This window comes from Fulmarus glacialis, unplaced genomic scaffold, assembly GCF_000690835.1.
Source record: "Fulmarus glacialis isolate BGI_N327 unplaced genomic scaffold, ASM69083v1 scaffold18125, whole genome shotgun sequence".
NCBI classification, from domain to species: domain Eukaryota; kingdom Metazoa; phylum Chordata; class Aves; order Procellariiformes; family Procellariidae; genus Fulmarus; species Fulmarus glacialis.
Genome location: NW_009211402.1, coordinates 25,454 through 39,642, shown reverse-complemented (window position 1 = coordinate 39,642; position 14,189 = coordinate 25,454). Strand labels below are relative to the sequence as shown.

The 14,189-nt window shown below is 44.3% G+C and overlaps 1 protein-coding gene across 1 annotated transcript in view; it reads right to left on the bottom strand.

Moving 5' to 3' along the window:
- The window catches only part of LOC104076615 (fibrillin-2-like), a 111,234-nt gene that overhangs the window by 73,135 nt on the left and 23,910 nt on the right, over positions 1 to 14,189 (bottom strand). Inside the window, 2 exon segments of the mRNA XM_009577534.1 lie at positions 11,242 to 11,337; positions 13,400 to 13,495. Coding sequence (XP_009575829.1) covers positions 11,242 to 11,337; positions 13,400 to 13,495 — 192 coding nt within the window.

Here is a 14,189-nt window from a genome sequence, read left to right as displayed (position 1 = left end):
AACTCATGCATCTCTTTGCAAAGACCCCCTTTGCCGTTACTTGTACCTTTGCCAAATTTTACCTATTCAGGCTGAAACAGGTTTGTACCCAGGCTAAGCAGTTTCGGCAAATTCCAGTCAAAACATTCCAGTCAAAACATTAAAGATAAATCTTGGGAATGCTGTTTCTGCGAAGGTCTCTGGAGGAAATTAATTCTGATTCCAGAGGCTGGTTCCCATTGTGCACAGTGAACTGGCCTCTGAGCCATATGCTGAACACCAAGCAGCAAACAAAAGCATTAAGTAGCTGTGCTTTGGGAGTGCTGCCCACCCTCTGGCAGGGGGAAACGTAGTGTATGATTGTCTCATTAAAGATTGTACCGTAAAGCCCATGGGCATGCAGGAAAATTATACGTGCAGGATGCGTCTACATCCCACCAGTACTCCCAGCAGAATATGACTGGCTTTCTGCAGAGATCAGAGGGAAAAGTGGTTTCACAGAACTATAATTATTTTATCAAGTAAACCTGTCTGCAGGAGGAAAATGGCAACCTACAATTGAGTACAGAGTTGAACTGCACTCATGGTGGAGTTTCTGCCAGACCTTTCTGCATAAATGCAAGTTATAGCAATAGATGTCAGAGCAAGTGCTACCCTTTGGACTATAGCTGGTTATCAAAATGCTTTTTCTACCACACACAATGTAGAGAAATGGGAGCTTATGCCTCACCTTTGGAGGCAGGCTGAGGAAAAGCAACTCTATCATATCTCAGCTACAAGTTCTGCTTCATGTCTTGACATCTGGATTAGCAGAGCACTAGGAAAAATCAGCTGAACGCCTGGTTTCTAACAAGGATGAGAAATCTCTTTGTAAACAGAGTCTTTTATTAAAAAGCTCATCTGGGGGGAAAAAAAAAATCTTAACCACTGCCAATAGCATTCCTCCATAGATTTTTGGTTGAAGTAATTTCAAGCTTAATCTGGAATTGATAGGAAGAAGGGCTTGGTGAGTGTCGGGCAAACTCGTTTCTCAGCTGTGTAGTATACTCACACCACCTGGACGGCTTTGAGTGGGCACGACAGAAAGGAGCCACCCTACCCTTGTCTTCCCTTGTCTTTTTCCTAGCCCAGAAAACTGAAACCCAAGAAATGAATAAGAGTTCATGACAACCTGGAACAGCCTTGCAGCTCAGGGGATGCACGTGGAGGCCCAGGCAAAGCGAATTTCAGTTTGGTCTCAGGAGCCACATCCATGTTTCTGGCATGTCTCCATTCCTCTGGGATTGCTGCTGTGTGTTGCTCTTCTTTCAGGAGAGCAGCTGAACTGGGGCTCGGTTTCACAACGTGCATGGACCTCAGGCGCAGCCAGAGGTTGTAGGGAGGAGATATTTTTGCCAACCTGACATTTATTCCCCAAATGAAAATTCTACCGGGCAGCTCAAATTAATGAATTTGATGTATCTTCCTCTGAAATGCGAAAGCTGAGATTAAAGACCTTTCTGAGTATCTCAGATATCATTGAATTTCCAAGAACTGTTTGTGGTCCCTTTCTTGATAGCGTGATGTATGTTCTCGCGTGCCTAGGCTCTGGGGGAGTTTCCAGCTAAAGGTATGAAATACGTACATCCCTACCGATTGCTTCACTAGGAGCAGCATTTCAGAAGTTCAGGACTGTGACCTGAGTTGGACAGGAGCGAGCAAAGGGACCACGTTTACTGTCGGCTCCTTCCTGCTACGGCTTTTGCATGCATGCATGGGATCAGACACATCCTGTGTGGCTGCTTTGTTTCTCCTAAGCCTCCAAATTAGACTGAAAATTTAGAAATAAAAATCATTATGAAGAGGAAACAGAAAAGCTGAGACAAAGCCACTCTTAATAACTCCTCTCAGGAGAGGAGAGGCCTTACAAGCAAGAATAATGGGGTATTCTGCAATATTCCCACCATCTGGAAATCCGAGTGGATTAAAGCACAGTTTATGCTGAGACACCCACTAGCATCCATCTGTATGTTACAAGATGGTGTTTTGGATCATGTATTCTGTTTATATATGGCCTGGGGTGTCTGTCACTAGAAAAGCTACAGCTGGAGGGAACGCTAGAGATCATTTTGGATTTCTCTTTCCATTAGACAAGACTGACTACCAGAATTAGACCTAACCAATATCTGTATAACCTGCTCTTAAACACCTGCAGATGTGAAAATCCACAGCCTCCTTATGCAATTCTTCTAGTGCTTAAATATTTCAGGACAATGGATGAGTGGCAGTTAGACTGACAGAAATCAAATGAACTCATGAGGATGAGAGGAACTGCTGTCCTATACAGTAAGGATCTTTGAGAAACTGATATAGCATATAAAAATATGTTAATCTGAGAACTTGCATTAGTCTGACTCATTGTTAATGGCGATTTCTTCCAGGACTGGAATTATATCAGTTATAAGGAACCCTGGGTTCACTAGCACCCCCCTCCCAAAAGACATCAAAATCCTTTTGAAACTTTGGAGAATCTACAGACACAGACACGTTATGGAGACTCAGAAATCCTACCTGAGTGCACATCAAAGGAGATTCTCATTTTACGTACATACTAAAATATAAAAAACTGTATCTTGATATAAGCAGAATAATGGAGATTCAGGAAAAAAACAGGAGCAGATTAGCAACAGCTTTAAAGTAAAAGGTACTGAGTAGCAATTGAGATGCTATCTGTCCCTTTTCCTATGTGCTATGTCTTGTTTTCTAGGGGATTGTGTGGAACTTTGTTTCTGAAGCTGCCTGGGACCTGCTTTTGCCCACTCTGGTTATATCCCAAGGTCCAGACAGTTTACAGTGCTTTTGGAGAAGCACTGGACATACAGAACATGATCTGCTCTTCGCTGAGTGCTCTGTGGCTTCATCTGGAGACCTGCCACAAAGAGACCAACCAAGGCTCTGCCATGGGATGGGATCAAACCCCAGACACAGACTCTCAGAATTCCTCTTTGTCCTGTGTTTAACCCCTCTAAGCATGGCAATTGTTGAAAGCCCACGTCCTTCTCACTCAATGGTTGACAGTCCTTCTTGAGGTATTTGGAAAGAAATAGGAGAAATAAGAATCTCTTGAAAACAGCAGTGAAATGTTGAAATACATGGATTCTGTTGGTGAGAAGCTGCTGTTGGGGAGCATTTTCATTTCAGTCCAACCCAGTCCTGGTTATGGTTTTGGAAAGAGAGCAGTCCTGCAGTGAGGACTATGGAAGAACAGGAGATACTCACTGCCTTTTCCATAGATGTTGCATTTCTAGGACCTGCTGTGGCTCTAATCCTTGCCTTTTTTCACATGTTCGAAATACTGTGTGCAACAATAGGGCTTTATTTTCTTGCACTGGCTAATGAAGAGCCAGAACTCAGACACTGGATGCCAGTTTTAAGTTTGCTGTTATCTTTACATGGACACAATTGCTTCCAAGGCTCTTCATGGGATACAGGACTTGGGAACAACCATGCAAGGCTTCAAGAGCACAGCTGGCTTTCAGCTCAGCCCAGAAGTGTTTGCACTGAAGAACACCACACCACGAGTTTGTCAGTTAAGCTTCTGGAAACCTTGCACCATTAAGAGAAGAGGACATGCAGACCTAGCAGACTTAGCAAGGGCCTTCTGAACTGGACAAATCATAGGAACCACAGACAGACTCCACAAGGATCAAGAATGTTACTCTAAAAATCTTTTTTTCCAAAGTAAAAGAAGATGTTCTTTCACGAGAGGTAGCAATGGCATCCACAGCGCAGACTTCAGCATTCGGATGGAAAAAAACACCAATTAAGCCTCATCCTTGGAACACAGGAGGAGCTTCCACACCTTCACCTGAGACAAACGTTGCCACTTTTTACAACAAATTTTTTCCTACTTGAAGGAGGGTGAAATCAGAGACATGACATCAAAATGTTTCATTTTTCTGTAAAACTGTTAAAAAAAATTGGCCTCTCTCCCCACAGATTCATTTTTTCTGTGCTGCAGCTTTTCCTCTGACACTGATGTAATGTGAGTTCACGTTACCGAAGGTTGCTGGGATTATACAACATATTCACTAGTTCTTCACCCCTGAAGATGTCAAGTAGAGGGAGGAAATGATGCTAAGATTCTCTGAGTGCATAGCTATTAAGGTATTTACCTCTGAAGTGGAGTATTTCCTGAATGAAGTGTGAAGGTAGTTAGATTGCTTCTATTACAAAGCAGCCTCTTACTGGAGCCCTAAGCTGTGGAACATGCAGCTTGTTAAGTGTACGGCAGCAGAAGGAACTGTTTATTACAGTTTAAAAGTAGAATTATCTCTTTTTATGATGATAGCAAAATAAATTCAAAATAAAGTAAAATTAAAACCCTAAACAAATCTGTAAACTGATATATTTGTGGGGTTTGAATGCCTTCTTTTCATCAACACAGATGGTCACATTTTTCAGTGCTTGCCAGTCTAAACTGATACCCCAAACCCTGTAGGAAAGCACACCTCCAGAGAGCGAAGGAATAGCTAATGGCCACACTAGAAACAACGGCAATCGTACAAAGCTGACGAGCCTTTCTGAGAATCCCGACTCCTCAGCACAGGTATTAGCTGGACTAAGGCAGCTCTGTGTTCTTTGAAACAAGTTAGTACCTTTGCATGGTGTTACCTTCTGTACATCTACCAATCTGAGATCGTGGCACCACGCTGTGCCTTGCAGCAGAGAGAAGCCTACAAACAACTATCTTTATACTGTTCAGACATTTACAGATTATAAATCTGTGAGGATGAATTGGTCTGAAGTCCAACATCAAACAAGCCAGCGCATGACAAGTAGAGACTCTTGCCTAAACCCTACTACATATGGATTAATCATAGAATCATAGAATCATAGAATCATTAAGGTTGGAAGACCTCTAAGATCATCAAGTCCAACCATCAAACCAACACTATCATGCCCACTAAACCATGTCCCTAAAACCATTAGCCACAACACATCCTCAGAAACCCCTTCCCTCTCGATCTCAAGACTCCAGAGGTGGTATCCACTTATTAAATGTAGAGAAGTCCATAGTCCATATCTGTGTGGCAGAACTGATCACCCCCCTGCATACACTCATCCTAAAGGGCAATGATGTCTGCACTTGGTCAGTGAATCCTGCCCCTCAGCGCTGTTATCGCTCCATCATCTATACGGTTTCATGGCACGCTGTGCTCAGCTGGACGCATCGACCTCACAGAGGTCTGAAGTGAGGCTCTCTAGTGCAGGGGGGTCCAGCACATTCCGGTGGAAGACAGCCAGGCGAAACCAACCTCCTTGTTAAAAACATGATCTGTATTTTCCAATCTGAACTTGCTTTCCTTCAGCTTTCGGTCCCTTTGCCTTGCTTCAGCAAAAGGACCTGGGTCAGCCCCTGCTTCCACAGGTTGTCACATTCTACAAAAAAAGACTTCTCTGCTAAGGGACATCCCACCCCCCCGTGACACTGTCGGCTAGCCTCTTCTGCCAGTGTGTGCACTGCTGATGAGGGTACAGCCCTCAGATATAAAGTCTATTTGACCAAAGACTCTTCCTGAAGTAATGGCACCATTTCATCCAGGTGTCCTTGGGAAGAAATGTCCCTGAGGAAGACTGGCACTTCAGCTTGAACAAACCACTTAGCGATTTCTCCTGGGTGAAGGAAATCCCTTGGGACTCTTGGTTATGCCTGTGCTGAGCTCAAGGGGCTTCTCCTACAGAGATATTTGGTAGGGGAGCAGATGAGTGGCAGAGGAGCAGGCAGATGAGGTCCCCAAATACAATAGCAAGTTGCAAGGCCAAAGAGTCAGCAGTTCAGTGTCATCTGTGTGCTAGATATCATCTGGCTCGCTTCTGCTACACTTGAAACACAGATACTGGTGAATTTTGATAATGAGGGGCTCTTTAAAAACCACATTTCCTGGCAGTTATTTCAGGCTGAAAACAGTCAGTGTCTTTTCTTAGGTTGAGGTAACATCTCCACCTGTAAAAGCACATCATCAAATATCCGTGGCATCATGCTGGCTGGAGGCGAACTAGCTCTTGGTCCAGAACCAGCCAGCCACAGCATTATGAGCTGGAGTGAGTCCATCCCTCCTAACAGATGGGTCTCTTAAAACAACTTTTCAGTCTGAGGCATCTTATGGTTTATTTAACACTGTGGCTCCAGCCTGGAGGTGGCTTATTTGGGAACATCATCAGGAGCAAACGCACAGCTGACTGTATCTCAGCACACAGTCCTGACTCAATCGTGCTCTTACCACTGCTAGCAGTCGATTTACCAGCCTTCCTGCAACCCCTTGGAGACTCCTCACAGCCCTCGTGCTGCAGCAAAATGTCTATTATTTTACAGAGAAACATAACAGGGTGATGTTCTGGTTGAGAGCTGGCTGAACATGAGCCGGCAGTGTGCCCAGGTGGCCAAGAAGGCCAACGGCATCCTGGCCTGTATCAGCAATAGTGTGGCCAGCAGGAGGAGGGAGGTGATCTTGCCCCTGTACTCGGCACTGGTGAGGCCGCATCTCGAATCCTGTGTTCAGTTTTGGGCCCCTCACTACAAGAAGGACACTGAGGTGCTGGAGCGTGTCCAGAGAAGGGCAACGAAGCTGGTGAAGGGCCTGGAGAACAAGTCTGATGAGGAGCGGCTGAGGGAACTGGGGCTGTTCAGCCTGGAGAAGAGGAGGCTGAGGGGAGACCTCATCGCGCTCTACAACTACCTGAAAGGAGGGTGTAGCGAGGTGGGGGTTGGTCTCTTCTCCCAAGTAACAAGCGATAGGATGAGAGGAAATGGCCTCAAGTTGTGCCAAGGGAGGTTTAGATTGGACATTAGGAAAAATTTCTTTCCTGAAAGAGTGGTCAGGCCTTGGAACAGGCTGCCCAGGGCAGTGGTGGAGTCACCATCCCTGGAGGTATTTAAAAGACGTGTAGATGAGGCGCTTAGGGACATGGTTTGGTGGGCATGGTGGTGTTGGGTTGACGGTTGGACTCGATGATCTCAGAGGGCTTTTCCAACCTTAATGACTCTATGATTCTATGTAATGAGCTGCCCAAACAAGCGCAAGCAGTGGGCCAGACTCCGGGTGGAGCAGCAGAGCTCATACTGCTTTGTCCTATGCTCAGAACAGAAAATCTCCACATTACCCAGCTATGATTCAAACCAACTGCCCCATTTCAGTAATGGGGCTGGGAGAGATGGAGAGATGTATCCTATAACACCTTCTCTCTTCTGCAGGCTGAGCGTGGTCTGATCCACTAACCCAGATGGTTCCTATCGGTAGACATCTCACAGCACAGTACTGAGGGAAATGACTGTACCTATCACATTATCTCTGCTTTCTTTCCTGAAAGGCAGTGAAAGCCAGCTTAAACTACCTGACATTTTCTTTGTAGCCAGGACAGTCTCTCATTTTGCGCCCTGGAAGCAGCAGACAGAAGGATGCTGGAGTGCAGGACTGCATTCTTAGTGCCTAATGCCAGCGTGCTGCATTTAGTAGTTAGCAATGGTTCCCCCATGAGAAACATCCCAGCTACTGTGTGGGAAGGAGGAAGGTGAATGACGTCTCACGAGACAGTAACTGCCATTAGTGGAAGCTCTCCGCCTGCAGAGATGCAGGCAGGAATCCGAGGAATTTCCAGAGTACTCAACCACGTACCCAGCTGTGCTATCAGAGCATCACCACGGAGCCTTGGGCTGAAACCTCTGCTCCCTACATATGAAGTCGGTGGGTTTCAGGCTCTGCTTTGAATTAATCGTTCTTCAGAAAAATCTTTAGGAACGAGACTTAGAGTTTAAGTGAGAGCTATAGATGATCCGCGTTGCTTCCAAGCCTGCTACTTGAGTCTCCTGTTACTGGAGACTCCCAAGGATGCTTGTAAACATGTCAAATACCATGGCTGCTTTAAATGGAGAAACTGAACAGAAATTCAACAGTGGTCATGTCTCCAGTAAATCTGGTGCTTAGGGACTTCATCTTAACAGGCGAAGTGATGGAGCAGGAATTCATTTTCTCCTTGGTAGGGCTAAGTTCTTCGCTGTCACGCTAATTATTCTCGGTAGGTCAGTCACAACCACCTCACCTGGCTGCAAACTCACAGACTGCCCAGCCAGGAGCCTCTTTGAAAAGTGTAACTTTTAACATCTCTTAGCAAAGCAAGCGCTCTGTTTGTCTTGGCAGGGAAGACCTGTGTATACACAGCTGGAGAGCTTGTTTTGTCTCTTAGTACAAGTCTGGACTAAACCAAATCTCTAAAGGCTTTGTAAAAATGCTCTCTTTATTTAAAGAATCTTATACATTACAAGATGTCTCCAAAGTCTGCCCCTGCTCAGACCCCTTCTTTCCCTGCCTCTTCCAATCTCTCCTACCCCCTCCACTACCACGCACACAGAGTCAGGACAGTTGGATCTTTCAGTCCCTTCTGGAATTGCTGTATCCAGACGTTTCTTTAAGAAATTTCCAGCTTTCATTTCAAACACAGCCAATGTCCGTATCAATTTACGAATCTCAATACTTCAGATCCCCTTGAGCTAGAAAAAAAGAAAGCAGCTCTAGAGACACAGTTCTGGAGCTTGGGTTTAGGGTTTTAGGGGAAGGAATCTTGCAAGGTAGAGCCTTCAAAAGAGAAAGGCTGTTATCGTATCCATACCATATCCATACCTATCCAGAACTAAAGCAACGCATATCTGCATGTGTGTGTGTGTTAGAAAAAGGCAGGGAGAGGGCTTAAAAAAATATATAACTGCAGTGCTCGACCGATATCTGTGTTTGCAGGAGAGTACAAAGAAGGAGACTGGAACAATGAAATGTTACTTCAGTAAATGTGTGTGGAGCTCTTAAAGAGCTTTCCCTTCTCTGCATCCAATAAATGTGAGGCTCAAACCACAGCAGAGGCCTTTTATGGGGCACCTGCACCATTAGGTTCAGTAGATACTTTTGCAACCCAGGGAACATTGCACAGCTATGTTGAGCTCTGCGGATTTCTGCTGGCTGCTGTTCAAGCAGGGCTGACTGATGCCTGGGCTACCGGAAACCAACTGTTATTCCTATCTCACCCTCTAAATCACATTGCCAAGAATCCCCAACTTGGAAAAAAACATTAAAGGCAAGAACAGTCCAATCCTTGGACATGGGAGTTAAACAGAATTAGCCCGATCTCAGGAAAATGAGAGGCTAGAAAAGCAGAATATTTCCAGGGTCCTTTGATCTTAATCCTGGGAGGTTGCACATTCGCTTCATGTTTCAGTTTCATTTCTGCTCTGTGCCACTCTGACCCTCGCCAAAAATCATATCAGAGCAGTGTCGTGAGATGTCCATCTAAGCCAACAGGAAAGGGAGAAATTCCGTGTCTCAGCCAAAACCTCAGTCATACCCACACTGCCCAAATGTAAATCTGATCTCGCCACTCAGCACACACTGCCTGGATGAAATACAGCAAAGCCACATGTCACTAAAAGCCATATTCTTAGCTGGTGAAAACTGTCGTTCTTAGTGGAGCTGTTTTAATTCATACTGGATGAGCAGCTGGCATCGAACTGTGTGAGGTTTACAATAAACCAGAGTTGGCTTATGTTTCCCTTTGAAACATTTTTACTAAAATAAGGTTCTTTCATGGAAAACCTTAAGTTCTGGTCATAATTTCCAAGGTTTTTCAAGTAAATATAGCACTAAACTATAAAAATAATTTTGCAAATGTTGGAATATTGACTTTTGGGCTTTCAGGTCCATGTTCATTTGAAAATTATCGGCTGTTAGCATTGGTGACATCATTAGTTTTAATTTTTGATGGTACATGGTATTGACCTCCTTCACCCCAAAGCAACTGTCTCCTGAAGCACACAGGACAGGTCAAATTCAGGCAATAAATTGAGTTGCTGCAGGAATTTGATTTTATATAGTGAGAGAGGCAGGAGGCTGCAGAAATGGTCTTACTGATAGGGGAGCTGAGTGCTCGCCCGGTGAACTGCCGTCTACCCACGTCTGACGGCGTTCCTGTGCGAGCTGGCCAAGTCCTTAAACCAGCATTTTGCACGTGGTCCCTAACTGTGTGTGGTCCCTAACTCCTCAGACACCGTTCCTCTGCAAGAGCTGCAGTGAGTCGTACTTGCGGTGCTGAGCAGGATCAGTGAATTGCCGAGAGTCCTGCAAGTCCAGCTCAGGGTAACTCAAGACGGGCACCAAAATTAGCTGGCTGTATTGGGTCGGACTGGGATGGAGTTAACTTTCCTCATTGCGGTGTTGGGTTTTGGTTTTGTAGCTAAAACAGCGTGGATAACACCCCAGTGTTTCGGCTGTTGCCGAACAGTGCTTGCACAGCGTCAAGGCTTGCTTTCCAGCCCCAGTCCAGTATTCTGGGGCTGGGCAAGAGGCTGGGAGGGGACACAGCTGGGACAAGTGACCCAAACTGACCAAAGGGATATTCCATGCCATACAATGTCATGCTCAGCAATAAAACCTCACAGAAAGAAGGAGGAAGGGGGGATATAAGATGGTTGTTGGTGTTTGTCTTCCCAAGCCACCATTACAGGTGCTGAGGTCCTGTTTCCCAGGAATTGGCTGGACATCTGCCCATCAATGGGAAGCAGTGAATCAATTCCATATTTTGCTTTGCTACCACAAACAGCTTTTGCTTTCCTTATTAAATTGACATTATCTCCATGAGTCTTTTTGCCTTTCTTCTATCTTCTACCCATCCCAAAGGAGAGGGGAGTGAGTGAGACGTAGGATGGGTGTTTGGCTGCTGGCTGGGATCAACCCACCACACTTAGGTTGTCTTAGGTTTCTTTTCCCTTCTCTTTTAGTGTTTAGGAAGGGACTGATGGTGTCACCTGCCCTTCATGAGGATGCTGTGGTAAGGGGCTTCCTGGCATTTCTAAGCCACTCCAAGTTTATCAAGACAAGAAACAGGGAAATGCCCAAGAGAAACATACCTTTTTTGTACTCAGCACAGGGGTTTATTGATGTTTAACAAACAGCTACAAGGGGCCACATGTGGAGTGAGGAGGATGCAGAGACATCTAATAGCCGTGCAGTTGGTAGGCACACAACCGAACAGTCAGTAGGCACTTTGCATCCCGCACATGTAATAACCAGGGATGTCAGAGAGTGCTTTGGGTATGAGGTTGTCATTACAGGCTGTATCATCAGGCAGAGGAATTGAGCAGAAGTTCACATAAAATTGAGTATCTCTAATACACATGCTTAAATATACAACTCCTGATCCTATGCTCCGTCAGTGATAATATCACGAAAACGTGTTCCTTACCTCTCTCACACTGGGGACCAGTGAATCCATAGACACAAGCACAACGGTTTGGTCCAATGCATCGACCTCCATTCTGACAGCCGTTTTCACAGACAGCTATTTTGAAATAGAAGGAGAAACCAGTGATTTCTGCTCTTAGTGAAACCACAGTGTGAGACGTGTGGTGCTGGCAGGACTTGGAATATCACCTAACTTCGTGTTGTTCACCCATCAGGAGTCTCCTCCACGCAGTGAACATACAGAGAAAAGTCTGATATTTTTTCCTGGAAAATTACTTCCTGTTTATGAATGAAGCCATTTATAAAAAGGCCATAAACTCGTATTTCACTTGAGAGGATTTCCTGCGCTCTGGAATCTCAGTTCATTCAAGTCAGCATTGGGATTTAAATGTCAAGGTCAAGATGAACTGATACAAATGAGAAACTGCATAAAGGCAAATGTTTAACATATGACAACAGTGAAACGTGAGGAGAGGAGACTTGTTTGCCATTTAATCCCACGTGCCCAAAGCAAAGAAGAACCAGTCTGATCAGCACACAAGTATTCATTGACTTAAAATTAGACCTGCTACCCTTAGTTGAAAACCTGCAGTCAACAGGCTAGGACTGAAATCAAAGGAGTAGGTTGTTGATTAGGTCCTGGGCTGAGGCTAAGCTAATTTAACAGGATGTAGGAACAATTCTGCACATGACATGAGCAATTGCTGGTTGTGACAGATGCCCTTGACCTATTAAAATTTCAGCAGCTGTAATGACTAATGAGAGGAGTACTGTTATGACACTGCCTAAAGTTCCCATACAGAGCTTCACTCCCGGAGCTACTCAGTTGCCCAACACCACCGGTGCATTGAAGATGAGAAGAATATAATCTCATGAAAGGGGAGGTCCACAGCAATCTTGTACGATACCTCAGCGTGGCCCTCGCAGGTCTAGTGCCAAGCTCTGAGCTGCAGAGAGGCCAGGTACTGCTGCATTTCACAGCCTTCAAAGGCTACACCCATCTTAGAGCCGAGGAAGCCGAAATCTGCTCTGCTGGGACGCTGCCAGTGGGACTCTCCATTGTTCCCCACCCTGTCAGTGATGTCTTGCCAATACCTGAACCATTATGAAAACTCTACTGAGGATATTATAGGTGGAGCTGGTAGCAGCACATAATTAAGGTTGCCTAGCACGTTCCATTATAAGCCCCGGTTTGCTGTTACTTATAATTTTCCCAAGCTTTAGCTGTTCAGAATGAAATTTTCCATATGGTGTGTCTGCCTTCAGTTGAACGTTTTGGAAAGTTTCAGCGAAAATGAATCAGTCATAGCTGAGGGTAAGTTTAGGGAAAATATGGTGTTTTGCCCAACTTTAAAAAAATTCTCATAGACTTCACCGAGAACTTTAGTGATTCTCACATTGATACAGGGATTTGAAATTTGCCTGGAAAGTTCCATTTGATCAGAGATTCTTTCAAAACTATTGTGCATACTGGCTTACTAGACACTTACTAAAGATGGCACCTAAGTTGTTTGGTTGTTAATTCTACAATATGCATGAGCAATGATTTAAAATTGCCAAATATCTTTCATAGAAAATTAGGGGGAAAAATTAAATTTCTCCCTGTGAAAGGTATAGGTGCTTTGACAAAATAGAAAACCAACTCATAAAACATTGTGAAGTTTCTTTCAATGACGATATTGAGGTTTCCCTATAGAAAGTCAGTGTTGTCAAATAAACAGAACTAAAAATTGAGCCCCCACCACCAAAGTAACCTGGCATAATTTATAATCAAAAAATGTTGGGTTGGTTTTTTTTTAGTTTTTCTTCTTCTAATTGGAAGAAGACTTCATTTGAGCTAAAATGAAGGTTTTCCACAAAAAAAACATTCCCAGAGAATATGCTGTTTATCTAAAACTATTTACAGAGAAATGATATCTAATATATATATATATTTGTGTGTATACATATTTTTTTTACAGAGAAATTATATCTAATATATCTATAGCTATATATCCCCTAATGAGAGGGGGCTGAGATTCCAGTGGAGAGGAGAATATAGTGATGACATCAAAGAGCACATCAGTGCGTGCAAGGTGACCTCTCTAGTCATCAGGCTGCATGAATCTAGCCTTGCCCTTCAGCTCACCGTGTATACAGCAGGTGTTGCAGGTACTTACGCTGTCCACAGTATGTTCCAGTATAGCCTTTCTGGCAGAGGCAGGACTCCTCATTGCAGCTCCCACCATTCATGCATCTCACATTGCAGGTTTGGACTGTGGAGAGGAGCAGGGAAATATTACAACACGGTGCAACAAATTGTCTGTGAGAGGAGGTAAACACCTCACATGTAATGGATGTTCAAAACTTTCTTGTCCCAGTGCAGAATCTAAGGGTGATGTTCAGTGTCCAGTTCCTTCAAGTTAAATGGAGAGATTCTGACTTCTGCAGTAGGATATGAGCCCATGGTGTGGTTAAAGGCTTGCACTTTTACCGAGGTATAATTACCCCAGAGTTGCTTACAAAAGTAAATACCATAGTCTGTTCTTTATTCCCTAGACGTAAGACATTCTTATTGCTCCTCTACCTGGTAGTGTTGAACTGTTCAGAGAGGGGAAAGCCATGAACACGACGGGCAGTGTGAAACTAGGAGCAATTTAGGGGACGTGATCCTTCAAGTCCATCTCACACAGGGCAAGGTATCATTGTTCTCTTATGGCAAACAGGTTTTAGAGTAACATAAATAGATCTCATTTCACAGAAACCAAACACGCTTATCATTTTACTTCTTTACAGAATCTACCCCTATTAAACGTCCGAAGCTTTGTCCTTTCTACAGGTCGTCCTGCCATAGTCCATGTGACTGCGAGTAAGGGCATATTTTCTGATATCTCCCTTTCTTTGATAACTCTGTCATTTAAACAACTCTTTCCTTTAGGGTACTACACTTTTCAAATATTTTCATACCCT